This window comes from Branchiostoma belcheri, unplaced genomic scaffold, assembly GCF_001625305.1.
Source record: "Branchiostoma belcheri isolate BF01 breed outbred unplaced genomic scaffold, Haploidv18h27 scaffold35, whole genome shotgun sequence".
Classification (NCBI taxonomy): domain Eukaryota; kingdom Metazoa; phylum Chordata; class Leptocardii; order Amphioxiformes; family Branchiostomatidae; genus Branchiostoma; species Branchiostoma belcheri.
The window spans coordinates 2,365,371-2,392,724 of NW_017803965.1; the positions used below are offsets into that span (position 1 = coordinate 2,365,371).

General features: G+C 41.2%; 1 protein-coding gene and 1 pseudogene across 1 annotated transcript; both read right to left on the reverse strand.

Annotated features, from left to right (window-relative positions):
• Positions 1-6: 6 nt before the first annotated feature.
• Positions 7-21,656, reverse strand: LOC109475853 (INO80 complex subunit D-like). The gene is given in 11 exon segments (XM_019776658.1): positions 7-928; positions 930-1,147; positions 1,470-1,705; positions 2,145-2,380; positions 2,930-3,063; positions 3,436-3,551; positions 3,860-4,096; positions 4,408-4,504; positions 5,009-5,592; positions 5,839-6,088; positions 21,244-21,656. Coding segments are annotated over 11 exon segments (2,871 nt in total). The 5' UTR covers positions 21,278-21,656; the 3' UTR covers positions 7-199.
• Positions 21,657-24,388: 2,732 nt separating this feature from the next.
• Positions 24,389-25,247, reverse strand: LOC109475779 (annotated as a pseudogene).
• Between the last annotated feature and the right edge of the window lie 2,107 nt (positions 25,248-27,354).

A 27,354-nucleotide genomic window follows, 5' to 3' on the forward strand; every position in this document is an offset into this window, starting at 1 on the left:
CAGGTTAGGTAAATGTAGACTATAACTACCGAGACATTCTATACAGTGACTAGACTGTTTACATTGAAAGACACCATATAACCAGTATGGGATTAAGTACAGTTGTACTCCACTGCTGCTAGGGGGCGCTAGAGTTCACTACCCACCAGGGCGTCCAACCACAGGTACTATTTCCGTTCCCAAGGCGACCGATACACTGTTATTGTCCATTGGCAGGAAAAGTCACCCCCGAGGAGGAATAGTTGTTGAGGATGGCGTCTCCCGACTCTGTGTTTTTCTCAGTGTTGTTGTGAGCCATGTTCATGTTCATGTTCAGCGCCTGCTGCAGCTGTGAGTACAGGTGCTCCGGCAGCCGCTCGCCTTCCAGCTGCTGCTTCAGCATCATGGGGTCGGCCGTTGGTCCCAAGGTCACGGAGGTCGGGTACTTGGAGCCGATTCCCTGCGATGACACGGGCAGGGAGAACATCCCGGCGTTGACCAGCTGCTGCCCGACCGCGGTGTTCAGGATCTGCTGCCCCGCGGCGCCCAGGAGCATGTTACGTTCGCTCGGCGTGAGAGAGCTCCACGGAGGTCTCTGTGTCCCGACCTCCGTACTGGTGGGGAGAGAGGCCAGGTCGTTACCATAGTGACCATTATTACCCAGAAGTCTTTGGTCGTTGTTGTAGGGACTGCCCTGCGAGGACGTGGGAATATGGCTCATCATGATCGGCGACTGATTGTCTACCTGCCCGCGGCGGGAGGCGTCGTTCGGAGACGGCACTCCGTTGTTGAGCTGCCCCTGCTGAAACATGCCCTGATTGGTGTTGAGGCTGGGCGAAACCAGCGCAAGAGAAACAGGGTTCTCAAGGTCAAACGAGTTCAGACCGCTGTCCCGTATGTGGAGGTCGCTATTCCCAAGGTCATTGTTCATGAGCGACCCCACATCCAATGGCGGGAGTAGACTGGGACAAACTCCCATGATCCATCAGTCCGCTGCCCTGACTGATCATGTGACCAGTCATGTGATTGTCCTGCCCGTCTGCCTGCATGATAAGGCTGGGCAGCTCGTTGTTGGACTGGAGTTTCTTCACCACGTCGTTGGCGGCCTCCAAGGCTCGCTCCAGCTCCTCAGCCTCCTCTCGTGTGGGCACAAACTCCCCGTTCTTACCTGCACAAACAACAAACAGTTGCAGTTTTTTTCTGACAAGCATCGTTGAAGAGGTTCATCAGTCACACAAGATTAACAATTAGTAGTAGTGTTTCTACCTTTCAAAAACAGTCACTGATTGATGAATATTCTACTAACTTCTGACGAGCAGTTTTTATATAGTGACAGTCAAACTTGTTTGAAGTAACTATTGCAGTTTTAACAAGGACTAAATCTTGTACATTTAAATTGCCACATTAGAGTGTTACTACTGGCAAGGTTATTAATGCTCGGGTTAAAGAGAAAATAATGTAAGCCACCGAAAAAAATCAGTGTTTCCCACCTGTGAAGAAGTCGAAACCTTCCAAGTCCTCCGGCAGCTTCGGGAGGACATCGGCAAAGTCATGTGACTCTAACAACCCTGGTGCGTGATGCGTCCCTTCCAGCGCCGACTGGACGTTATCGATATTCAGGTCCGTGTCGTCGATATCAAGCTCCAAGGACTTTTCAATGTCATGACCGTCCAGTTCCTGTAGGTCCTCTGTGATGTCATCGGGGTCAATGCCCTCTGGGGCAGGGCTGCAAAAGAGAACACAACATGATGACACTGTGAACTCAACCTGCACAATCACGCATCAACACATGTGTAATGTGATCCCTTTGGCATCAGATAATACAGTAGTATGTAATGTTTACAATCAAGTACTGACTTAAGTTGCACTTGTTGTAAAGCTTGTTGAAAAATACATGTGAATGTCTCTTTTCCAAGGACATTGTTTACTTGTAACAAAGATGGGCAAATCAGGCACTTTGCAAGAAGGAGAACAAGTGAAATATAAAGGAAATAAATGGCAAGTGTTTCTAAACAGCTTTTTGTATGATCCATACTTCCTAAATTCTGAGTGATGCAGGTAAAATTTGTCTGATGCAGGTAATTTTCAATGAAAAAAGGATTTCAAGCCCCAGTTTGCAAACAGTGACTAGGATGGTGTTTTGGTTTGTTATATGGTTTACGTACCTGAGTGCAGAAGTGTCGATCCCCAGACTAAGCGAGATGTCGTTGTTCCCCACAGGCTTGGCTGGAGGGATGGGTTTCTGCGGCCGACTGTTCCTTTTCTTTTTACTTTTGCTCTTCTTGGAGGAACGGGAGTGTGACGACTTGCTCTTCTTCCGCGGCTTCTTCGGGGGAGGCCCATGCTGGGCGGCAAGGGCAGCGGCCGCTTTTCTGTCTGCTTCTCTCTTCTGTGAAAGCTCCTGGGGAGGGAAGGGAAATGGCTGATATAAGTTTAGTGAAGCCTTCCACCACTGTACAATACAAACATTTCAAGAGATTGGAGACTTAACCCCCTCTAGCAGAACATACAGAAAGTGCAGTGCACGTGCCTCTCCGATCATAGAAGATTATGTAACATTATTGCACCAAGAATTGAAATATTTTAATCAAAAATATCTCTGTGTGATTGTTATTTACTACCACTTTTCGTCATACTTGTGCAATTATCTCAAATTTCTGACATTTATGGTTGGTACTAAATGAGCCCACAGGAGGCACATTGAATGAGATACATACTTCAGTTCAGTGTACATACTTTCATACTGTAGATTAATTTATTTTGCAGGTACTTAATTTTGCGCTAGGAGAGGAAAGGAATTTTTCAACCAGTTGACGTTTGTTGATGTACATTGATATCACATAAAGGAAAGGAAATGTATCACAGTGTCATAATTTGGAGGTAGAGAAGTCACTACACATTAGTAATACCGTAGACATTGACTGTAACCAGACATACTACGAGAGCCTACCCTTTTCCTGGCGTGTTCCAGACAGAGCGGTCTCTCGTGTGCGATGTCAAACACCGTGGTGCTGCACTGCCGTCCATCTGAGAACCTGGCCGTGCACCTCTGGTATAGCAGCTGATCAGGGTTAGCTCCCACATCTAATGGTTTCCGTTAAGGAGCATTCATTTTAATGTGTTTTATCCGAGATGTACTTATGTCTAAGGATCATTTTTGTCTTCCCCAGCTTGCAAACTACATTGTACATGTACCTACCAAAAATTACACCCGTTTAAAGAGAAGGCTCAGTGACATTTGAACTGCAACTTGGCTACAAAATGCCAAAAGTTGCAAACCTACAAACATACAGCCTTTAACCTTCTCCTGGCTTCCCGAACCATTTAATACAGAATTGGTGGCCAAACAGCTACTTCAGTGTGCTAAAGTTTAATACATTGATGTTGATAGCAAATGCCAGGGCTATAAACAACAGTAAGGGAACAAGAATGGAGGATAATGCCTTGAAAGGATACGTTGCACACAGAATCTTGTGAGAGGGAGGGCTCTCCTGGTACACTTCTGTCCCTCCCAGTCCCCGGTACACACCCTGGATACACCCACGTCTCTTCTTCTCACACTGGGTCTGTGGCTGAGAGGGAAGACAGAACATGTTACCAACGAAATAGAAGAATAGCTAGCAGACTCACAATAGTACATAAAGCAAGGCAACATAAGGTAGCCCTACCGGTCAAAACTCATCTTATGCCTGCACCGTGCCAATCACAACACTCCAACCCAAATTCGACACAATAACGACACTGCGCACTCCCCATGTATCTTATAATTACCCCAACTGAGGTGTCGCACAGTATCTTCTCAAGAACAAGAACCATAGTAACAGGGATCCACCAACGTCCTTGTAGATTAACCAGGACATAGACATATATGTACACATACCTGTGTCTGACAGCCACACTGTCTCTGTGTCTGCTCTCTTCTCTCAGCACTTCCACAGTTTCTCTCCTGTCCGAGCCGTAGGACCCCAGGACTGCCCGCGACTCCTGCTGGTTGAGTGCCTGTTTGTCTGCACTTCTCCTGAGGGACTGGAGGAGCTGGGCGTACTTCCTGCACAGGCCGCGGTGCACCGTGACTAACCGCTTGTCCCGCGGTCTCACCGGGGAGGCGTCGACGGAACTGGAACGGACAAAACAAGGGCATACTTCACAAACCGATCTGTACAAAGCTGAGACAGACAATATTCCAGTAAGCTTCCTAAACTGAGACCAATCTCACCTTCTTCTACAATGATTCAGTGCACTACTTCAAATTTTTAGTAGGAAAACTGCAACTCTTATATTCAGGTAGCTTACTTTTTATTTGTTTATTTTTATTTGCTATAAAACAAAAACAATACAGAAAGCAAATATAACAATCGAACGAAACAGAAAATGGAATAATTAACCTAAACAGAATGGATGTGCTAAAGAAAAATTGACAACACTCACTCTGACGAGTCTTCTTCCTCAGAATCATCTGAGAACCAGGAATGTTGCCATGGTAACGAGTCATGTGACTCGTCCTCGCTGTCTGATGACTCTATCACTGTAGCGGAAAACATTATACCTTTGTCATACTAAACTACATGTACCTGTATGTACAAATGTACTACGGTAGTGCTGTACATTTTTTATGTCATAACTGGGACGCAATAACGTTTGATACTGCTGTTCAGGCACGTGTGATACTAGTAACTACTGGTATCACACTGGGTTCTAAATGGTTATTACATGGGCTTTCATAGTTCCACAGTATTTTGACACATTTTGCATTGAAATGTGTGTTTTTCTAGAGTGGGTATGAGTACTATAACATGAATAAAATACAATATGGCGTATTCCGCATCACCCTCAGTCCCAGATGTCCTGTCAGTCAAATCTCTTTCCGGCCTTCTGGTGACCCAACCAGTAGGAGGGCTAGCACCTTGGGTGCAGTATCCTATATTTATATACTCTTTGGAGTGGCTGTCAACACTTTAGAGGTGGTTTCTATTATGGTAAATCTAAACAACTAGAGAACAAAAGCTGAGGTTGTTGACCTAATACTTACATGAAAACAAGTCTACCCTCGCTTCTTCTCTGCATTGCAACAACTTCATCAGTCTCCTGACCTCTGACCTCCGCGCCTCGTGGAGGTACTTCCGTACACATTTTGTGGGTTTCCTGGGCCGCGTGGCCATGAAAGGCACAGTGGGGGGGATATACGGTGGGGGGAGGGGGTATGACATGGGGGAGGGGGGTAGTGAGGAGTGGAAAGGCATCATACTGGTGTGGAATGGGTGAAGGGAGAGGTGTGGGGAGGGGGGCGGTACAGCCATGTGTGAACTTGAGAAGCTCGGGAGCTGATGACAGTTCAGGTCCTCCTTCTTCAGTCTATTCTGAGTGATTTTGTTGTGCAGCCGCGACTTGACGGACTTCCCCTTGGCGGGCGGGTCCGGTTTGCGAAACACGGGTTCGTCCGGAGGCTCCTGCTTGATGGTGATTGGTGGAACCGGAGGCATGACAGGGTCCCACGCGGGGAAGTTTCCCACGTGCAGCAGATTGTCCGACTCCTTTTTCACCTTCTCTTTCGAGGTTTTCCTCCGTTCCTTCTTGGGAGCCAGCCCCATTACTTGTAAGTGGCTGTTACAGTAGCTGGAAGAACAGAGACACAATAAACAAACTTGACATCATTTAGTTAACTGATTAAATCATTGGTAACTACCAAAAACATAACCTACTTTGAGAGATCTATGCAGTTAACTAGTTAACTGGTTAGTTCATTGGTATCTAGCAAAAACATAACCTACTTTCTGTCCTAGTTCTTGGGAGCATGGTTTGAAGAGGGCTATGTAGGTTAAAGGATTAACTGGTTAGTTTACTGGTCACCTAGTAACTTACTTTCTGTCCTGACTCTTAGGAATGGGGTTGGTGCAGCGCTGGTTGTTGTACTTGGCCACGAACTCGCACTGCTTGAAGGGCGCCGAGCGGTCCTCCAAAACATGGCGGATACAAAAGGCGTAGCCGTTGAGCCTGCGCTGCTTACAGAGTTTGGGGCTATAGGAACACAGCGGCTTGTTGTCTACCTCCGAGTAATGGATGTGTTTTCCCTGGTACATGCTCGTGGCTGGGGCCTCATTACGATTGGATGCTGGAGAACAGGAGGAAACAAGTTGTTATAAGGGGCATTATGTGACATTTTTGCACCAGCAATATTGAAATATTCTATTTAAGAAAATATTCGTGCAATTGTAATTTACTTCCAGCAAGGACGTTCTATTACATAGAACGTCCTTGCTTCCACCTTTCAACATATTTCTGCAATTATCTCATATTTCTGACATCTATGGTTGGCCTGGGTACTAAATTTAAAACAGCCTACATGAGACACACTCAAGTTTGTGCAGTTTGCATAAGCACCCAGTATTTCTAGCCCTGGTTGACCTTGCATACCCCCTATAACACAGCACTTCAAATAACCCAACCTGGTCGTAAAAGAGGCTTCTGGCGGGAAATTACGACCTTTTATGGCCACAAATATCTGTGCATTGACCCACTGCACTGATTTCACTTCTGGGTAACCCGGTTTATGTAAACATGCATCATTTCTACATCGGGGTCAAAATAATTGTACCTATTTTTACATTATGTTTATACTTATTACCTTGTCACGGATAAATTCTAAAGTAAAGCAGGTCAAATCCTATGACTCACGTTATTTTGCAAAAAAAAATTTAGAAAGGGTAAAGATTTGTATCAGCATATAAGACGGATGTGTGTATACATGTATATTCCACCAAGCCGTTACCAGAATATACTGGCAAAGGTTTCTATCAGAGCTTAACACCAAATGGCTTGCTTGGGTCTTTTGTTTCCTTGCCATTTAACCAGCCACAACTGTTCAATCATGATTCTGTGCCCTGATCCCCACAGTAAATGGCGCCACTTTTACCAGCCTTCTTAACTCCAGAGCCTGTGTTCAAACTAATAAAGCTTGGTCATATCAGGGTCCAGGGATTTGGTTCGAGTGAAAATGGCCTTAATCCAAGCCATCCATCAAATATGGAACCTGTTCAGTTACTTACAAAACAGACAAGTATCCAGGGCTTTAACCACCAAACAAGCTCACGTTCAGTATAGGATTGCACGCATGTTTTCCAAGAAACTGTGGTGGAGAAATTGTGTAAACAGGAAATGAAATGTATGTGACGTTACCTGGTCATCATGATGCATATCAAGAGAAAAAAGCTCTTTAATGCCTTAACCAAATATGGTCAAATGTCAAGTGGGGACATAGCCTATATTAAAACATATGAAAATAGGTTGGATAGGGTGGGTTTGTGCTCATACTTAACTACATGTATTCAGATTTTCTCTGAAAGGCTAAAGCAGAGTTAGAAATACTTTTTGTTCAATGTTCTGCAATATTGCAGGTGAGTCAAAATTTTGTTCTGCAATTTGAAAACACTTCCTGCAAATACGCAAGCGTCCATACTACAAGTTGAGTACAACCTTCCCAATGTAATAAAGCAAAATTTCAAAATCTTCCGCAATAATATTGCAAATCTCTCTGCAAAATGCAAATGGTTGTTTCGAACACTGGCTTAAGCAATGAAAAGGCAGGCCACTGATGGACTGGGTCATACGAAATTCAAGAAATACAATGAAATAGCTTTCCCAAATAAGTTTCGTCAAGGTACAACGTATAAGAAACTTATACAAGGCCTAAAAATAAGTGATGTGTTCTGGTAAAAATGTAAGACTAAGAGGAAGCAGAACTACGGGTCAGAAGTGAAATTGTAACTTTTCTATAGAAAGTTCCCCTTGGCCTTACCAGGTGCCCCTAGCCTGGAGACCAGGTACCTCTAGGCAGTCTAGAGGTCACTATACTGTATACAGGTGGTAACTAATCATTAGTTACCCCCAGTACAGTTGGCTTGACTTCCTAGAGGTACCTGGTCTAAAATAATCTACATGTATAATAGGGCCTGCATAGGATAGTTTCTCACAGCACTTTACAATAAATTCAGCAAGTGTCCATTACGCGAAATGTGTCCATCTCACTACAAATTACAGGGATAAAAAAGCATTACGGTGAATCAAAATAGCTTTCCTACACAGGCAGGCTCGCCTAAAAGGATTGTAAATATAGACTGTTACTAGCCGTACAAGCCAATAAGAGGAAGTTTGACCTCACTAACTGTATCAACACTAGATAACTCAGCTTGGGTAAACATGTATGCACACTGTTGCACACCAATCTCCAAGTAGACGTGGGGTGGAAAAATGGCCAGCCAACTTTTCTGTCGAGTAGCATTGGACTAACAGAATTTACGCAGGTACAACAGTGTTCTAGCTAGTGTCAATCTTTCTGTCACTTAAATGAATTTTGCCTCTCGTGATGGACAAAAATTTTGCCCGATCCGTCATGTTTGACAGGGAAAAATCGGCGTGGAAAGATATAGAAAGATATGTCATTAAACTAAGCTTAGTCTATCAGGAAAATTTGCCCCAAAAATGCAGGAAAAAGCATTTCAGATGGTCAAGATTTAAAATTTTCACAAGGGACCATGCCCCAGCCCCCAGACCCTCTAGAATTGTTGCAACACTAGCAGCACTTGACATGGTTTTACATGGTCAAACAAAATTGAGATGACACAAAAACATTTCAGGGTTGCTAGAATACTGACCTACACTAACAGTTACCTGACAAAAAAAATAGTTCGTCACGAAAACAAGAACAGTTTTTGGATGATCCCCCAGCATTCATCTAAACTGGAGTGTGATGAAGCATGCCCAGCGATCTACGGCCACGGAGCAATGAACACACCTGACCTGAGATTTCCTCAGCTATCGCATTATTGATCACATACAAAGTGATGCGCTCCAAGTCGCAGCGGCTATGCCCCGTTTTTACCACACCCAAGCATGCCGTACTATCAAAAGATTTTAATTCATTCTACTCCAAGTTAGAGTCTAAGGCCACATCAATTTGATTTGTTGGTTCCCTGATTTTTTTAGAAAAAATGTGAAGCAACAGGGAAAAAATCATCCTATGATAGCCCCAAGTGTTACTATAGCCTATAGGAACCATGAAGTCAACATATCAGGCTGCTTCATCATCAAAACAATGAATTTTGAACTTTTAATCAAACCTCTGCATTTGAAGATAGATGGAAAACTGTAACAAAGTTGGGATGACAAGGACTTTTTTTAGATGGGGACCAAGATACAAATGTACACGAATGTGCATTTTGAATATACTTTTTTTTGGAAAATGAGAAAAAAATGAAGCAGGGAAATCCAACATTCAAATTCCAATTGATTAAATTTGTGAGGCCTATGTTAGAGCTTAACCAATCTTCTGTTTCAGTATAACTCTGTTATGCACATAATATAATGTTAAACTTTATTTCAACACATTCCTGTGCACTCTTTGTGTTGGGATAAAGTTTAACATTGTACTATGATTACTACCAACACAGACGTACTTCCAAGATAATCTTTTACACACAGTAAGTGTAATCTTCAAGCTCAGATAGGCTTCTTTTAGTTTAGTTTCTCTCTACTGGTCTCACTCCAATCCCCCCCCCCCAAAAAAAATATGGAACACTAGAGATAAAAACATAGAAAAGGCCACAAGAGACCCAGAGAACAAGCTCAACCAATACATCTGCTTAATGATTACTGAGAACATATTTTTTTAGAAAATCTGATAATATTTGCTAACCTGCCATAATTAAGGGAACAGGAAATATATCAGCTCTGCCTCACTGTACAGGTAAGATACAGTAAAGAACATAAATCAGTATCTACAAGTACAAGGGACATCAATAAATTCTCAGTCTCACCCAGAAACATGAATGACAAATCAAATTTTGGGGCATAAATAGTATGAACCCTTCTGAAAACAATTTCATCAGATTTGTAGAAATGTATTGTATGTATGCTAGTATGTATTGATATAACTATGAGTTGTGTCTGCAAAATAAATTCTCTGTTTGCATCTAGCATTTGCCATGTACAAATGTACAATCCCCATTTATGTTGACCTAAATTTCCTTTTAATATACAGAAATATATGGCTTGGTGTAGATTAAATTTAGTCAGTAGTTGCTATACATAATCTATCATCATCATCATTGGTAGTATCTCGTGTTCAAGCATTCGTGCTATACCATGTATCATCGTAAAATGCTGGGCACTAAAGTTGACCATTTGATACTTGGTACATGCAATTGTGTGGCCGAGGAGCTTTTTTATTAAACGCAATGTTGGCTAAACTGCTTGGTAGCATGAAATACCCCTAACCGGTACCATCTGCAAAACCTAAGGTTAGGGTACTAGTATATTTAACCAGCAATGTTTTCGTGACAAAATTTCTAGATGATGCATATTGCATATTGATGAACTGAACAGGCAAGTTTGTATGGGTACAAAAAATTCCATCCACGTTAGGAAAGGAGGATCGTGTCGTTTGAGAGGGCAATGTTCGCTCTTTCTCTGTCCATTGATTTTTACTGGGTTACACAGTACGGATTCACTTGAATGGACGCTCGCAATGGTCACTCCATCATTGTGGATGGCTCCTGAATTGAAATGGGATGTTTTAAGTACATGTACATGTAGTCTTACCCTACATGTTCATGTGCATGTACATAAAGTTATAAACATTATACATGTAGGTACAAATGTAGTCTTCACAAGACTAACACTGTAGTTAAAAAACAGTCAAAGTTAGCCAAAAAGGGGGATACATGTAGTTGGTATATATATATATAGCTAGGTATATATATATATATAGAGTATATATAGCTGGAATACATGTGTAGGTGGATGTACCTACTTACTACCAATTACCTAATACCAGCTCAGAAAAGAACAAGAAACTGTCATGCCAACAAGTACTGGAGTTATTAACCAAGGATTGAGGTGTTCAAAAAGTCATCTTTATCCTAAAAGTACCATAGAGGTGAACTCGCTGCCACCAAAGACTTCAAAAGTTCCATAAACACTCAACAGGCCCATACTTTTCTGTCCCAAGCCAAGACAAGCCCTTTCTTTCACCATGTGACTGTGGTACACAATGGCACCACATAACACTATACCAATATGGGCGTGGTATCGTAAAATGTCATAAATTATACATGGTCCAATGTTAACATACGTGGGAATGAACAATTATGCTGAAAAGGGCTTGTCTTCCCTTTACATTTTAACCTTTAGCATGCTAAGGTAGTCGTTTGGCATCAAATTATGGGGTTAGCAGGGAGAAGGTTACTGGTTGGAGGAAAAAGCAATAGAGACAAGACAAAAGAATAACAAATGACAAGAGAAAGTGTTTAGTCTCCAAATAGGAAGTACGGTCATAACAAAAACTCAATTTATTTCTTTTGGCCTGAAATGAGCTGAGTTTGAACTGTTAGTATTTTATAAACTGTGAGGGTATTGTCGGCTAGTCATGCACTGTAGACCTTGAAATATTAGTAGTGTTTTTATTGTTTAATTTTTGCGGTCGAGACGTCATCAATTCTTGACACCACGAATATGCATTTCCAACGTATTAGTAATTTACTAGAATTGTTTCAACAGCGAATTTTGCTTTTTGATCTTGAAAACATCCTTTCCCAATCTCTCAAAATAAGTCCCTGCAGAAATAAATGAAGTTACAGTAACTGATCATGTGGTTGCTTTCCTTCCACATGTTTGCCATATGCCCAGAGACTTTATTTACATACTTGACTCTTATCTACCCAAACCAAACCTTATCATGATTTCTCCCATACAACCTTCTTCCCTGTTATATAGGTGTGAACATATTTTTCTTTCAAAACCAACCAAAGAAAATATCTTATTTAAAATGTTAGCTCAGAGAGCTGACAATGACATCATGAGGCATGCATGCTATCTCCTACATGCATGTATACGTGCGTTCCATGCATTCTTCATGGGAGTATGTGTAACTAAAGCAAAAAACATCTGATAAGGCTGGAAATCAATACAGATTTAAACTAGCTTTCAGGCCACACCAATTTATTTCCTTGGTTTTTAGACATTTTAAGTTCAAACTACAGTAAGTGGACATCATAAAACCAGAGGGCTAGGAGGAAAATTTGACTTTTGACTGTACTTTACAACATAAAAAGTCCACCAAGGCATCAACCTGGTCCTGGTCTTTTGTTTTCGTTTGGTTTTTCCAGTCAATCATTTTTTTTTTAATCCAAGAACCAACAAATTGAATTGGTGAGGCCTTAGATCAGTTCAAAGCAAATAACGCATAAGACGTTATTTGGGAGCAATTTCAGTTTTATCTGTACAATAATTCATGCTGTAATCACCAAGGTAGCGTGTAGCTTAAAGCTGCTTTTCTTATCATGAGAACAAAAAAGAGCAGTCAAAATATCTTGGTTACCATACCTCCAAATATCCTTTGTGATACTCAAAATCAATGTACAACAAGAAGCCATAGGCGACAATTCTCCGTGAAGTATTATATATTGCAACAAAAAGAAGTAGCCATTGGCGACAATTCTCTGTGAAGTGTGATAAATCGAACAAAGAAAAATTGTTTAAACGCGCGTCGGCTCAGTCATCTTAAGACGCAACAACCAATCAGAGATGCGAGATGCCTACACGTGACGCAGGAAGGGCGCGCGATGCCCGAAATATTTTTGCGTCAATATTCAGCGCCGTGATTCAAGAGATTAATACCCGGAAACAAATTTTTCTTGTTTTGAACGCATTAACATACATTTACGCTAATCTAGTATGATTCAGGGTTACTTTTTTAACCTGCCATGGCCAGATTATCTAAAGATGTGTGTATTGTGTGTACAATCTATAGAAAGAGAAATGTACATCAGGTCCGATCATCCGATTTTCACGTTTCGGTTTTTTGGACTCGGTTCATGAACGTATTTTGGTTTGGCTCCTGGAATGTGCGAAAAAAATGACTCCCGGGACTGTCTACAGGGAACACTCGCACATTCGCGGTGTATCAGGACAGCGCGACTGGTCGTCATTAGCGCAGTAACAGTTGCATAAACGGACGAAACCATTTCAAAGAAATGGGGATGTTTCGAAAATAAGCATTTACTCCAATATCAAAACAGCTACGGTAAAAATAAAAAGACGTGCATCATCCCGGACATAATGCAACACCACATGCGAAATTACACAGAAATGCGACGTACGGGGGAATGCGTTTTGGCTGCGAACATCTTCCAAAAAACTTGGCATCTCTTAACCATGGGCAAAAACATCTGGAACCACTTATAAAAACCACCCCGTATCTGCATGAACTTTTTTGAACCCCACTGCTATTCCAAACAACGCGTTTTTCTGGACCATTCCAATTCGCCTCGTAATTGTAGGGGTGCGTCTGCGATATTACATTGACCGCGAAAGCAGCAACGGCAAAAACACACATTCGTGCATCAACACGGGCATGCCCGCAGACGGCGTATAAAATTGCGTGCCGATTACACAAAGAGAACCCAGTGTTTTGACTGCGAACATGAAAAATCAGCCGATTACAACACTCCGTCCGGAGGTCCTGACCTCCTTCACGGAGTAATAAAATGGTCTACTGCTATATGTGATACCTACAGTGTATGTTATATGCATGATGTAACAACCAGCAACTAAAATTCAGATACATATCAGTGTATCTCTCACTGATCACTGTAGAAAAGATAAAACAAAGTCAGAAATCTGCATGGGAAACCTACAGAATCTAAAATCAAAACACATTTTTAAGACAAAAGGTTAGCGTTATCAAGTATTAGTTGGAATGATTCTAAGTGAAACTACTGTGCTAGTTACAGACTTACTGAGCCATGTGCACCTGTCACCATAGCAACAGGCCCCACCCTTGCACCTGTTCCAGGGACCTGGGGTGTCCCGTGGGGTTTGTTGACCCAGATACTGTAGGTTCAGTTATTTATGCAGCGATTTCATGGCCCAGCTGAAAGGAGCTACTAGTGCTTGCTTTGTTAGTTTCAATCTGGATTTAAAGTTTCCAATTGAACCAAATGTAGTTTTGATACAATGGAAACACATGAGGATTGAGAAGTCACTGTGACAAATAAAAAAAAACACTGCAGAGTTTTCAAGATTTACTGTAAACGATCTTTCCTAGGGGGTATAGTTAAATATCCGGGCCCTCATCTACCATGTCTACAGTAAATTAGTTTCTCTTTCTCAAGCCTTGGTGACTTCAAATGACAAAACTTGACAAAAACTGTACATACTTGTGCATAATGAACATACTTGTGCATAAGGTGTTCCTACTGATGCTTCTGAAACATGTGAATAGACAATGATATCTGGAAAATTATTATTTTCCATTAGATGTATGGAGTTCAAGCATATCATTAGGGATCATTCGACTTTCACTAATGTCACTCTACTCTCCTGATACAACTATGGGTGCACAAGCAAACATACAGATTGAAAACAATACCTCTGTACATGGGAGTATCCAAGGACGTTCTATGGCTCCTTGGAGTATCCAAATATCCAAGCAACACAGCAAAGAGAGTTATCATCTCCAAGCAGATATTGGGGTTTCTGACCAGCCTGTAGAAGATTGTCTCAAACAATGGCTGCTACCATTCAGTAGGAATACATCATTATTTTTCACCTAACATCTGCTTGGATATTCCGAAATAGCAGTTAGTTCTATACCCAGCTATAATATATGGATAGGTCGTACCATTGTGGGCCTAGCACTGGTGATGTATACATAAGGTGTGGAGCTTGGCCTGAACGCTTTCTGACTCAGGACAAAAGATTTCTTTGCATGAACACGTTTGGGAAATGAGGAAATGCGCTGGGAAGAAGAATATTTAAAAGCGTGTCATGGACAAGTGGACTCATTTATGCAACAAAATTTGTTATGACTTCCCCACGAGTTAGCAGAAGAAGTGTTATAAAAGGGGGATCAGGAAGTATAGAAATGTTCCTGATCACCCCTTATAGATGTTGAAGTGGTGTAAAGCTTTAATTTAAAATCTTTTTTAAATCTGTAATCTCCCTACCGATGTAGCCTTTTACTTTTAGCTCCAAATTTGCCTTGGATTTTTAATTCTGAACTAAGCACAGCAAATTTGATACCAAAATATAGTACGCTATTAAAAACCTATGACTATATCCTAATAAAAGCCTACAAGCTGAACCTATAGCCAATGCCACGACCAACATAGCAAGTACTTGTACCTCAAAACAGACCATAACTTGACAAGGCCTGGGAATACGTGCACCAAAGCATGTGCAAATACATGTACCAAACTGTTTGGACCTCAAGGCTGTCAGTTACACCTGCTCCCTAAGATCAAAATTCAAATGTCAGCTGCTACTAGTGTAGTACAAACAACTACAGACATGACAGAAAAGCATTAGAAATGTTGGAAGCAAAAATCACAATCCAGCTGTTTTGGTGAGGACATTGGCACTACTCATACTAACATCACTGGTTGGGATTAACAGTTTAGCCCTTTATCTGTGAACATGTGAACAAGTGTACATTTTTTTCCAGGACAAAACAATCGGATAACAGAGGTGCTTGACTTTTGGAAAAAAAGCCAGTCAGATGAATATACAAAGATCAAAATTCTAAACTTCTTGCAGAAGCAAAATGGCATGGTTTTTAAGGTGTTAACTAATCCAAACCTGGAAAAATCAAAACATCATTGATGCCAAAAGGCTATTTCAGTAGAGAAAAGGTTAATAGTATAATAGGCACAACAACTTTAACCATCAACATACATTCACACAGCTACATGTACCTGGAATGTCTTGGAAGAGTGCCATGCCAACATGCTTTTCCCAAATGCACCTTCTTGGTTAGGTCTTAATGGCCTTGTAGATGTAACTGCACTCAGCAACCTTGACATCAGTTAACACAAAGGTAATAGCAGGATGCCAACACTCGTGGGCTTGGACAAGCTCCAGGTACTACATGCATCAACCTATGGTACTGACTGTGAAATAAGTGGAAAATTTCACCTACATTTGTAATAGACAATTCAAGTCAGGTAGGGTAGGTAAAAGTTGGCAATGGTATTGGAAGGTGGAGCCCATCCCTTTCCTTCCATTATGATAGAATTAGAAATTGTGGACTGCATATTTCTTGAGCTTATCCAAAACTTTTGCTGAATAAAATTTGATGTGGACTGAAAGATGCCATTAAACATTGTGCTTCATGTAGTAAGTTCTTGACCACTGATTTCATTGTTGTATTATAAAACATGCAAAATAGATCAATGGACACCTATTAGCTTCATGTCATGCCAAATTCATTAACAGTTACTACTACATTTTTGTACTTTACTATCAGGGCTCAAAATTACCTGCACCAGACAAATTTACCTGCACCACTCAGAATTTAGGAAGTATATCATATTTTAGTAAAACTGTTCAGAAACCTTAACAATTATCAAACTTGTTCACTTTTATAAAATGGCCAATGGCTTAGTTCCCAAAAATCTACAAGACTTGGTTCCCCCACTTATCCGTGATTCCACCCCTTATGGCCTGCGTACTGACCAGAATTATCTCCCTCTTACCATCAGAACTGAAAAGTACAAAAAATCTTTCTTGCCTTCTGCTGTTTTCTCTTGGAACAAGTTACCCCAGACCGCCAAAGAATCCCCATCCATTCGTGCATTCAAAAATGAATTAGAGTCTTGCTTTGATAGCATGCCCAGACATCCCCACTACTCTCACGGCCACGGACACCATGTGACTCACCTTACCAGACTCAGGCTTGGTTTCAGCCAGCTGAACTACCACCTATTCCAGCATCGCTGTATCAGTAGTCCCGAGTGCAAATGTGGGCATCCAAACGAGACACCAGAACACTATTTATTACACTGCAAATGTTATAATACTGAAAGGACCAAAATGTTGTTATCCATATCTTGCCTTCATCTTGAAAACATACTTCCTTCCGACCCACTCAACGTAAATGACGCCACATTATGTACTTTACTTCTTACAGGTAGCCCCAGCCTCCCTTACCCTACCAACTGCCGTATCTTTGATATTGTGTTTAACTATATCCACCACTCTGGAAGATTTGACCAATCTCAATAATGTTATGCCAGGTATTGGTGCGCCAGCCACTTTCATTTTATGTTAATGCTATACTTTATGTCATCTTTATGTTTACATTTGTATTATGTTTTATGAGCAGCGGATTTACATAAGCACAACAAGTGCTTCCTATCCAATGCTCAAAAATCCATGTGAATAAAATAAAATAAAAACAATTATTTCCTTTATACTTCATAGGTGGTAACTGTCAATGCAGCGAATAATAACCAATATACACCTACATGTATACATAAACCCAGTATATGGACTGGTACAGGTTAGGTGCAGGACTGCAGGTAGACATCAAAAATACCTGCACAGTAATTTTACCTGCACTAACCTGCATGTGCAGGTGGTTCTTTGAGTCCTGACTATTGACCTATAAAATGATCATTGTACTGTACCCATTAAACTTTCAATACGTTTGAGATGTACGACATAATTATATAGTACATCTACTTAGTATTATCTTGTGGTATCATCAGGAGCCTCAAAAGGGAGGGAGTTACTTAAATAGAAAGTGGTTTGTGTGTGGGTCACTAGGGCACAGAAATGTGGAAGAAAGACAGATGCAATACTGTGAAAAGTAATTGAAATACTACTGGATATACATGGTGATCAATATCCAGGGCTCGAAATACCACCTGCATATGCGGGTAAGTGCAGGTAAAATTGTACCACCTGGCTATTGTGGCCACTTTTAGGAGGACCCTTTGAAGTTTGATGGTATCTTTCCCATGCGAGGGTGGCTAGACCCAAGCATGAAGAATCCTATCTATACTTGGTGACCATTTTCTTCATGAGTCCCTTGCGTGGTCACTAGAACAGATGACATGAAGCAGTTATGAGTTTTCCCTACTGTTCTCACCAGTGAACTACACTTCAAAACAAGACCTTGACCCGACTTATACTCAAGCAAAACCTGAGGTGCAGCATGGACGAAAACTGCAGGCTGTGCACGTAAATCGGCCTGCTTTGACGTAAATCAAGAAGGTATTTTAGTACATTTGGATTGTACCTTACCTCAAGGCAAACAATCTGATATGTTCTTGACGTACTAGTACATTGGACTTCAAAACAGGCCGATTTATACACAGGAAAATTTTACGTGCGCAGCTTTCATAGTCAGTTCTTTGCCCATGTGTAATCGGGTCCTTCTAAGGTCAAGGTAGAGCAGACCACAAACAACCCATCTGGCCAGAAGACCAATTCAGAGATGAAAGTAACTACATTCATCAACATGTAATCCTCTGGGCTCAGGTCAATGACACAACAATAACAGTCTGGCTGGTAGAAGTAGAGAAATAGATATAGAAAATAATTTGCTCTATTAGTCTTACTAAAACACATCATGTACACTTTCATGTTATGTATAATTGGTCTTAATTAAGAGAACAAAGCAAAAAAAGTGAATGTACATGTGCTTGTAGGTTCTAAGTAATGATAAACATGACCTTTTGGGCAGTATCCTGGCAGAAAGCCTTTTGTTTTTCAACTAACTTCAAGACTATTTAGATCCCATCTGAAGCATCTTACTTGCAAAAAGCTAACTAACAGCTGTCACATTCAAACACTTGAGAAATAATCATCAAATTTCCCTTTCATACTCTTATAGAGTTACAGCTGTTTCAGAAATCCTAGGAAAAAATACAAGATGGCAATGACCAAACAGACGTTCAGACACCATTCAACCATATAAATAACAAAGGTAGAGTCTATGTACATAACATAAACATACAAATCTAGAACAGGTGTTTACAATTCAATTTTTTTCCCGGAACTGTGTTAGTGTCACTGTGTATACATGATCAGAATACAAAGAAAGGCATAGAAATGCATGGAGAACCCAAAGCAACCCTAAAAAATCTAGAAAATTACAAGTAGAAGGAGTCTTCTCTGAAATCGACATTTTAAACCGACTGCAACTATACAATAGCAAAAAAGCAGGCGGCTACCCTGCACTGTTGCCCCCCTCCCCCATTCCTGCAACATCTAAAACATTGCAAACGTGACACCATTTATTATTTTAATGTTCACTGGCCCCCTCTCAAAACCTGAACCACAGTGGTTATTTTTGTTTTCTTTCCACATAACAGTTTTGACATATTTCCTTGTGAATTTTCCAGGTATGGTCTCATGATCAAACAGTCCTTGATCAAACTGAACAAACGTAACGTTTTACTCAACAAGTCAACATGTTTACAGTACATATAAATACACTACATACTAACATGGTATTATCCCAAGCTAAAGGGCATAGTTGTTTTTGCTACAGATTATAATCTCAAAACAATGACGTATTGTCTTACTTTTTGAACCCCACCTATGTACAAGTCGTGATGATGAAAATATCTGCTTGGATATTTTTTTAGGATTAATATTGCTCCGAGTATATACAAGTTGGTGAGAAATTATTTCATTTGGAAAACAGATGATACAATGCAATAGTAGCTCAATCCATTCTTGATGGCATGATGGTAAGAAACAATACACCTCATAAAACATAGTTTTAAATGACAATTTGGGTGATCACTCATTCATTTGGAAATACATGTAGATTTTTTATCTTGTACGTGTTGTAGTATACGATGTCTGTAGGAGGGTTTCCTGTATAATCTCGAATCAACATCTGCTTGGCACATAGGATTTGAATTTAAATTTACAAACATGTGAATACACAGTTTACTACTATTACTATTAAATTCTTTAAACCTATGTGACGTATAACATTACCTGCAGAAAACAACTCTGGGGTATTACACAAGATGAAAATACTATTCACACCTGACAAAAAAGGCAAAAATAAACTCTTAAGATGAAGCAAAGGTGAGAATTATCATCACTATTTATAGAATAAGATAGCATCTGTTATGACAAATAAATAAAATGACTAAGGTTAAGGCTGATGATACTATTTTAGAAATCCCACAAATTTTACAATACACAGAATTGTAAACAACTTTAACTGAATCCGAATTCCAAACTGCTAACTTGGAGAGTACAAAAAACTGTTCCTAATACCAGTAACGTTAATGTAATAATATATCGTAATGTTTATATGGTATACAATATGACCCCGACATGCAACCTTGGCAATGAAAACTGCTGACATCATTTTATGAAGGTGTCATCTTCATAGTAATATCAATCATAAAATACCATATTGACTCTAACCAACATATCCATTTTTCATGTTGAGAGGAGCCAATGTCATATTAATCATTGATATCATATGATACATACCAGGGACATAGAGACTGGCTGATGGGGACTATTTTGGTTTCATACAGAATGTTTTGATGGCAAAAATAGCGAAAACTTCTGATAAATGAGGCCAAATTTGACCTCTGTTCCAAAGTATAGTCAAATTTATGAATCAAAACATACAAATGCGTAAAATGAAGACTCTGCTCGGCGATTTTTGTACATTTTGGAGCACAATTCTAGCATATTTTTGGAATATTATTAGACAATGTCATATCAGGAGAGGTCATTTTGGCAACTCAATTCAGACAAATATAGCCCTATTTGTTGTCCAAATTGATGACAAAATCACCAATATTTGAATTCAATATTTTCTAAGGATACCTGAATGCCATATTTTTAATAACATCGCCCGATATCTTTAATAAACACACAGGAAAAATAGGCACAAAATTGAGGAATTTACAGGAAATGAAACCACCAAACGCAGACGCTGCCCCCCTCCCACCCTAGGAGACGTCCCCCGCTTTATCAGCGACACCTACCGAAGAAAAACCACAAAACGGACGGTATCGTACCTCATTTTTGCCCGAAAAACGCCCAGGAAGAATTCCGGGCTGAACTGACCAGCCCAGGCTATGTTTGTGCGCCAAACTATGCATACAATTTGCGGTGGGGAGGACGGGGCCCCCCCGAACAAAGCACAATCTGTCGACGGCCCCATCTGCTACCCCGCACCGAGAGGAATTACCGACCGATTGGACCCATTTTCTCGGGCAGATCTGTCCCACTTGTGACCACCTATCTGGCCTACCTTGTCTGGGTAGATTTCCCTACATTTGTAGAGGATATGTAGAAGAAAACTGGCTGCGTCTCGGGCGGATGGCTAGGCGCAGAAGGAACAGGAAATTGCGGGGAATTTGGGGCGCCCCGAAAATAAAATCCACCCCGAAATGCGCACGGCACAGACACCATGTTACCGAGGAGGTAATATTCAGCACTTACATGGGCCATGTTGGACTAGAGTTGCCTCGGTCATGTGGAAATCGGGCTGAATTCGGGCGGTTTGGCGGCCTGTGGTACTGGCAAAACCACGGACGAAGCTATGGCCGCCGAGCTGAGCGATCAAAGGCCCGGGAGTCGCCCCCTACATAATCAACCCTGGCCAGATTGAATGACACACCAGACAACAGCCCTCGGCTCACTACCACATTTGTGTGCGCAGTTTTGCTCGCTTCAGGGGCCGTGAAGCGCTGAGAAAATCACAAGTTTATTGTAGATCAGTCCATACTTTCGTCTTTGAGCAAAATTTCTGCTCTTTCTCCTTCCGTTTGTGGAGATTTTGAGGAAAAAGTCGGTAAAACAACAACATCAAGGATAGAAAATCATTCGCCATTTTCGCCAGACTCCAACTTCACGTGATAATTGCGGGGCGGTTTCCCCGACGCTGATTGGTCAGAGGTGCAATTAATTTATTTAGCCCTGCGCTCTGATTGGTCAATCGATTCCCAGGATGGTAACCGATCTCAAGTGGTTTCCAGGCAGAGCAGCTCGTGCAGGGAAATGTGCATTGCACTCCATGGCCCCAGGCTGAACAATCGCTGCTACAGCTACAAAGTTTTCTAAATCTTTGCTTAATCTAACAACCTACATTCCTAGATTGTAGTCAACTCCATTTTCCATCAGTGTGAAAGATATGATACATTGCCATTTAAATTATTGGCCCTATCATCTTCGCTGCATTGTGGGTAATAGTTTTTCGCGCCCCACCCTCGACATCCAATGATCCAATGTCAAACCCCCACTAGTAATTCCATATCGACTCGAATTAATTCTATATCGACTTTTTTTGCCCAGATCTAGAATACTCTTTATTCGCAAATCTGTATCGCTTTGTACAAATATCAGTCAGACCAAACAACAAATGCTGCTTTTCGAAAAACTTTATGGAAGTCAATAGGACACAAAATCACCTGCAAACTTCGTGTTCATATACCTTTGGATTTGGTGTGTGTGCGTGATCAAGATGATATCAGCGATTTTTTTCTCCCTTAAATATTCACCCTTTGACTCTTCTACTTCTATCTTTTTTCTATCCCCATAGAACGCACGGATTTGACTCGATGAGTGTACTGAATAGAAGTTGAACAGCACAACTGTCTTGCTTCCTCTACAGGCTTCCGTGTTGTCCTTTTACCTGACTTTCTATCTCCGTTACTCTCTTCTTTCTATCTCTCTTTCCTTCCCCTGTCATATTTCTGTCTTTCGTTCGTTTCTGCTCCGGATCCCCCGCTTTTCACGCAAATTTGGCTATGAACTCAGGTTTGTCTGCTGCTTTATTGTTGGAGGATGCGACTGAAATGCAGACGTCCAGAATATATATAACGTTATATATAACGTTAACTATATATATACAACTGAATGATGTGAATGCCTCCAGAACCTTCCTGCAAAGCCACTTGTGTCATGCCAGCTGTTTTGACGGTGGCAGGCCTGGACGGTGGTAGCAGAAGAGACCCCTAGCAACGCCCCCAGAATTGCAGCCAGTAGACGCAACAGGTGGATGTCGTGCGTGCAGTTCTAGGATGTGTCAGAACTTCGGTTTATTCTTGTCACAGTGAAAACCTAGTCACTACTAATGGAGGAAATTGAATCTGCTTGAAACACGTCATTCCTATTCTACGTATTTAGCGCGGATGAAAGGTAATGCAGGAAGTTGGCGACAGCCCGTCTTGTCATTTGCGTCACTTCCGGGGACTAGATTGACGCAGAGCTGATTCTCAAGTCCCCTGGGAATCCTTCTATCGGCTGTCTCCGCTGTGTTTACGGTAAACTTCTAAATCTGGCAGGCGGGAGTGGGCCGTGATGACGTGCTTTAGATGGTGTAATTGAACAATTTCAAACCAAGTCACACCCAGTATATTCTAAGTACCTCTTTGTCTTAGCCCACAGACTTTTTCTCTTCCGTTTACTTTTGGATATAGAATGTCTGGTTTCTCCAACCCATTGAGCTAAATCTTAACCATTGCTTCAAGTTAAGATTTGCGACCTGCGAGCATTGTTAGTTTTTATTCTTTAGCAATGTCTTTGTACGTGCAACCTACACGAACATTTCAGTCACAAGCCTTCATATACCTATGCCATATGTTTGTCACTTATATACCATGACCTATTTTATCCCACATGTAATTCTATACCAATTAATGGAGATACGTATACTAGTAATATGAGCTTAGGGTGTGATCTAATCCCGCTCTATTGTATCGTTCCAAGGTTGATACGTCATAATTAGCATGCACCAACTAACGCCATAGGTGTCCTTCAAATACTCAAAATACCAGATGGTTAGGTGACGGACAATTAAGCATGTTGTTGTTTATAATACGCAACTGTGATCATGACTTTTTTTCTCCATGTTCTGAGATTGAGTAAATACTAAATTAGGATTCCTCGTTACGTGGATCGTACGTGTGAAGATTTCAAGAAGCGAGGTCTCCAACATGGCGCACTGACAGATGATACAATAGCCAATGCCCAAAGCAATATATGCAGGTGTTTGGTGTTCGTTGTTTGCTCAAAGAAAAACACTGAGGAATTCTATCAGGAAACAAGTGGCCTTGACAGATTTTTATTTTGTGACAGATAGCTACATGTACCAAGAGTCCAAGACGCTAAAAAGCAACTTGCGTACTTTCCATTGTCAGCGATTTGCTGTCTTTACAATTAAATATTCTGTAACTTTTTATATTTTTTAACTTATTGCACGTCCTCTTTGAGGAGCAGGAAAAACTTATTTACAATTAAATACATTTTTCATACACATATGCTTGTATGCTAAGCAAAATCTTTACTTATATACGATATAAACTCTTGATATTTACAGAAGTAGGATTTTAGCAAGCTATACACAAGTAGACGTTATTTAGCAAACAATGTAACTGCATGGAATTTAAAAAAAAAACAATCGTTATTTGCAATCAACCTTCCTTATTGTTTGCAAGCACCTGTAACGCCGTAAAATAAAGTAGCGCTGTTCCCCAAGAAGGCAAAATCACTGGGGAAGGCTAATTGTCCAGGCGGCTGAAGCTGTAGCGCTAGCCCGGGGAGCTAGTGACCACGTTACACGTGACGGGAGTGTTCCACTCAGCTTCAACATAAAATCATAAAACGTCCTTGCTCAGACCCACGGTAAGAACGCGCTGTGCAGAAGCTGCCGTAGTGTCGCCCTGCGCCCTGCGGTTGTTCATCGCCTGTTTGAGTTTGTTCCTCAGCAGCAGGAGCCTGGGATCCTGCCTCGATCCCCTTCCACGGCACCATGTACCTCCTCATGCACAGCGGGCAGCGGAACGCGATGCAGTCCCGCATGAGCGCCGCCAGGCAGTCGTCGCACAAGTGGTGCAGACACGGCAGCAGGCGGGGGTGTTTCTCGTAGGTACCCAGGTGGATACAACAGGTCAGGTTCTCTCGCTCGAACGTCGTCAGGATGGCATGGAGTTGCTTGTCCTGTTGCGACTTGAGCTTCGTCTGTTCTAGCGTGTCTTCCACCTGCGCCAAGAAGTCGCACTCCAGGTCTTTGTAGATGTCTTCTCTCATGTTGACGTCTTCAACTGCAACTTAAGTTCTGCAAAATTGAAGAGGAAATGTTAGCACACAATGTTCGTCGACCACATGTATATGTCTGACATAGACATATATACTAGTGCTTACAATCGGTACAATTTACTAGTGGAAATGCACCGATTTCTACAAATCTTCATTGTAAAAAAAGTAAAATGAGTGACTTCTAAGTTACTAAACTAAATTGCTCTGATAGGGGAACTGAGAGAGAAACAAAAAAGTCGAAAGCGTACCTTGTAACAAGAAATGTTGTTTTGGAGAGTACTAGTATATGTCTGTAGTAGTACAGGGTAGGTCCTATCGCAGGGGCTTCAAAACAAACACTGAGACCTCACGTGTCAGACTCGTGTTTTTATCGGAGATGGACAATAATTATAATGAGGACAGTTGTGCCTCCAGGTATACAAGGCCGGAGGTGACGTCACATCCAGAGCTGTGACGTATGAGATCACGTGATTACTGTGTTGTCAAGGTGGGACCTGTTTGATAGCAGATTCACACTAACTTCATCTAATTCTAAATTCCTAGCCCTTGAAATGTCTCTTGGTATGTTAATTTTAAGATTAAGGATCTTTGCAAAAGATTAACAATTGTGAAGTACACATACCACAGAGCGTGTATATTTCAGGGCGGCAAAACCGTGAAAACAAAACCAAAATATTCTGGATGAGGAAATCTGCCTAATAATTATATTGACAATTACTGCCGTTTTTTAGCCAGACATTTAACATCATTTCACTTTGTATTATGTTTTGTTGTGACCTGTACACACACACCGTGACACACACACACACACTTTGTGACACACACGATTAAGAAAAAAAGATGATGATGATGATGATGATTTCAGCTCCCCACCACGTGTGTAAAGTTGTCCCTAAAACTGGTGCACAAAGGTGTGACACTACCCGTAATATAATGGTATCATCATCTCTTCAGCCCGGGGCAGTTTGACATAGCACGCCTCTGACAGGGTAGGGACGTAACATAGATTCAGGGACGGCATTTCGTGATCTCTCTGTGACGGTGTCTTATAAAACGTAGCCGTTTGCTTCTTTATGTCTCTCGCAGGGAATTCAATACAATTTAGGGCAGCAAAACCAAAAACATTCTGGATGAGGAATGTGTCTGATATTGACATTTGCTGCCATTTCTTAGCACCTTTTCGTCATAATTATATTTCAAACTTGGGGTATTTGAAATAGCCCCAAAATAACCTACGTGAGGCATCTCTTTATTTTTTGGGTACCACCCATAAACAATCAGAGCCAGCTTAGGATACGAAACAAGCAAAGATTTTTCAGCGACATCGCATTTTTTTGCCTCAGGTATGCTATGGGATAGGGTCGATTCAAATTAATACGCCAAAAAGATTTACCAGAAAATTGTCTTCTAAAATCCAGCTTTGCCACACTGAGATTGTATTGGATGTCTTTAATAGATAGTTTACACGTTGACTCCTAGCGTAGTAGAGGACGAGACCAAGCCTAGCTGTCACGTATGTAGATCGTTGTTATACTTATCAGGACAAGGACACGAAGGCTCTGCATCATGGATGGCTGTGTCTGATAATTACTTCCAAACGTTTCGACCTTGTCCTGAAATAGACACACTTTTGAGAACAACGTATTTACATTTTTCCCCACGCTACAAATATGCATTTGACTTAAAGGCATCCTAGGCGATTTCGGGGGAGTGGGGGGAGGGGGCAAAGCAAACAATAGTCTGGATAATCTTTCTGATATTGACATTTTCTCACATTTCTTATAGCTTAGCACATTTCCGTTCTCATTTCATATTTGAAACATTTGAAATAGTCTGAGAACAAACTAGCTACGTTGGTTACCTTAAGAAAATACTGAGTATAACGCGACCTTTCTCATATTCTAAGAGTTTCAGACCTTTGGCACGATAGATTATCTTTTACAGAAGTAGAAATTGAAAAGAAACCTCTCCACTTTCTTAATTACGTGACTATGAAGATTAAACGGAGAGGGTTCATTTCAAGCTTGTCAGAAACTGTTGATGTAACGGAAACATTGTTGAGCGTGATTTAAAAAAAATAATGATATGCAATGTGATGTCGAGGATTGTACTTGTCAAGTATTTCGCTTTGACGGATGATATCTCCTAAATCGCACTTTTTCCCAGGCTCTCCGGTTGTTGGTATGGTTGGTATTCCGTATGGTACAGTACGGTAATACATCAGCTTCGCAGGCACGCGGCGCGGCGGCACCTGGCTATATTACACCGAACAACTTGTTACACCTGGCCTTTGCACATCTAATTCTTAACATTGTTCAAAGCTATCTAGCGATGATCCCCTTACTGTACTTGATGGTAGCGAGTTCCACTCTGCGATAGTTCTGGGGGGGGGGCGAGTTTTTGAACACTTGGTTGATAATTCCGGTACATGGTACATCTCGCTATAATTGTACCTCTGTGTATGAGGCGATGTTGCATCAGCTAACCTTTAGGTCTACCGTTAATGTCAGGCGT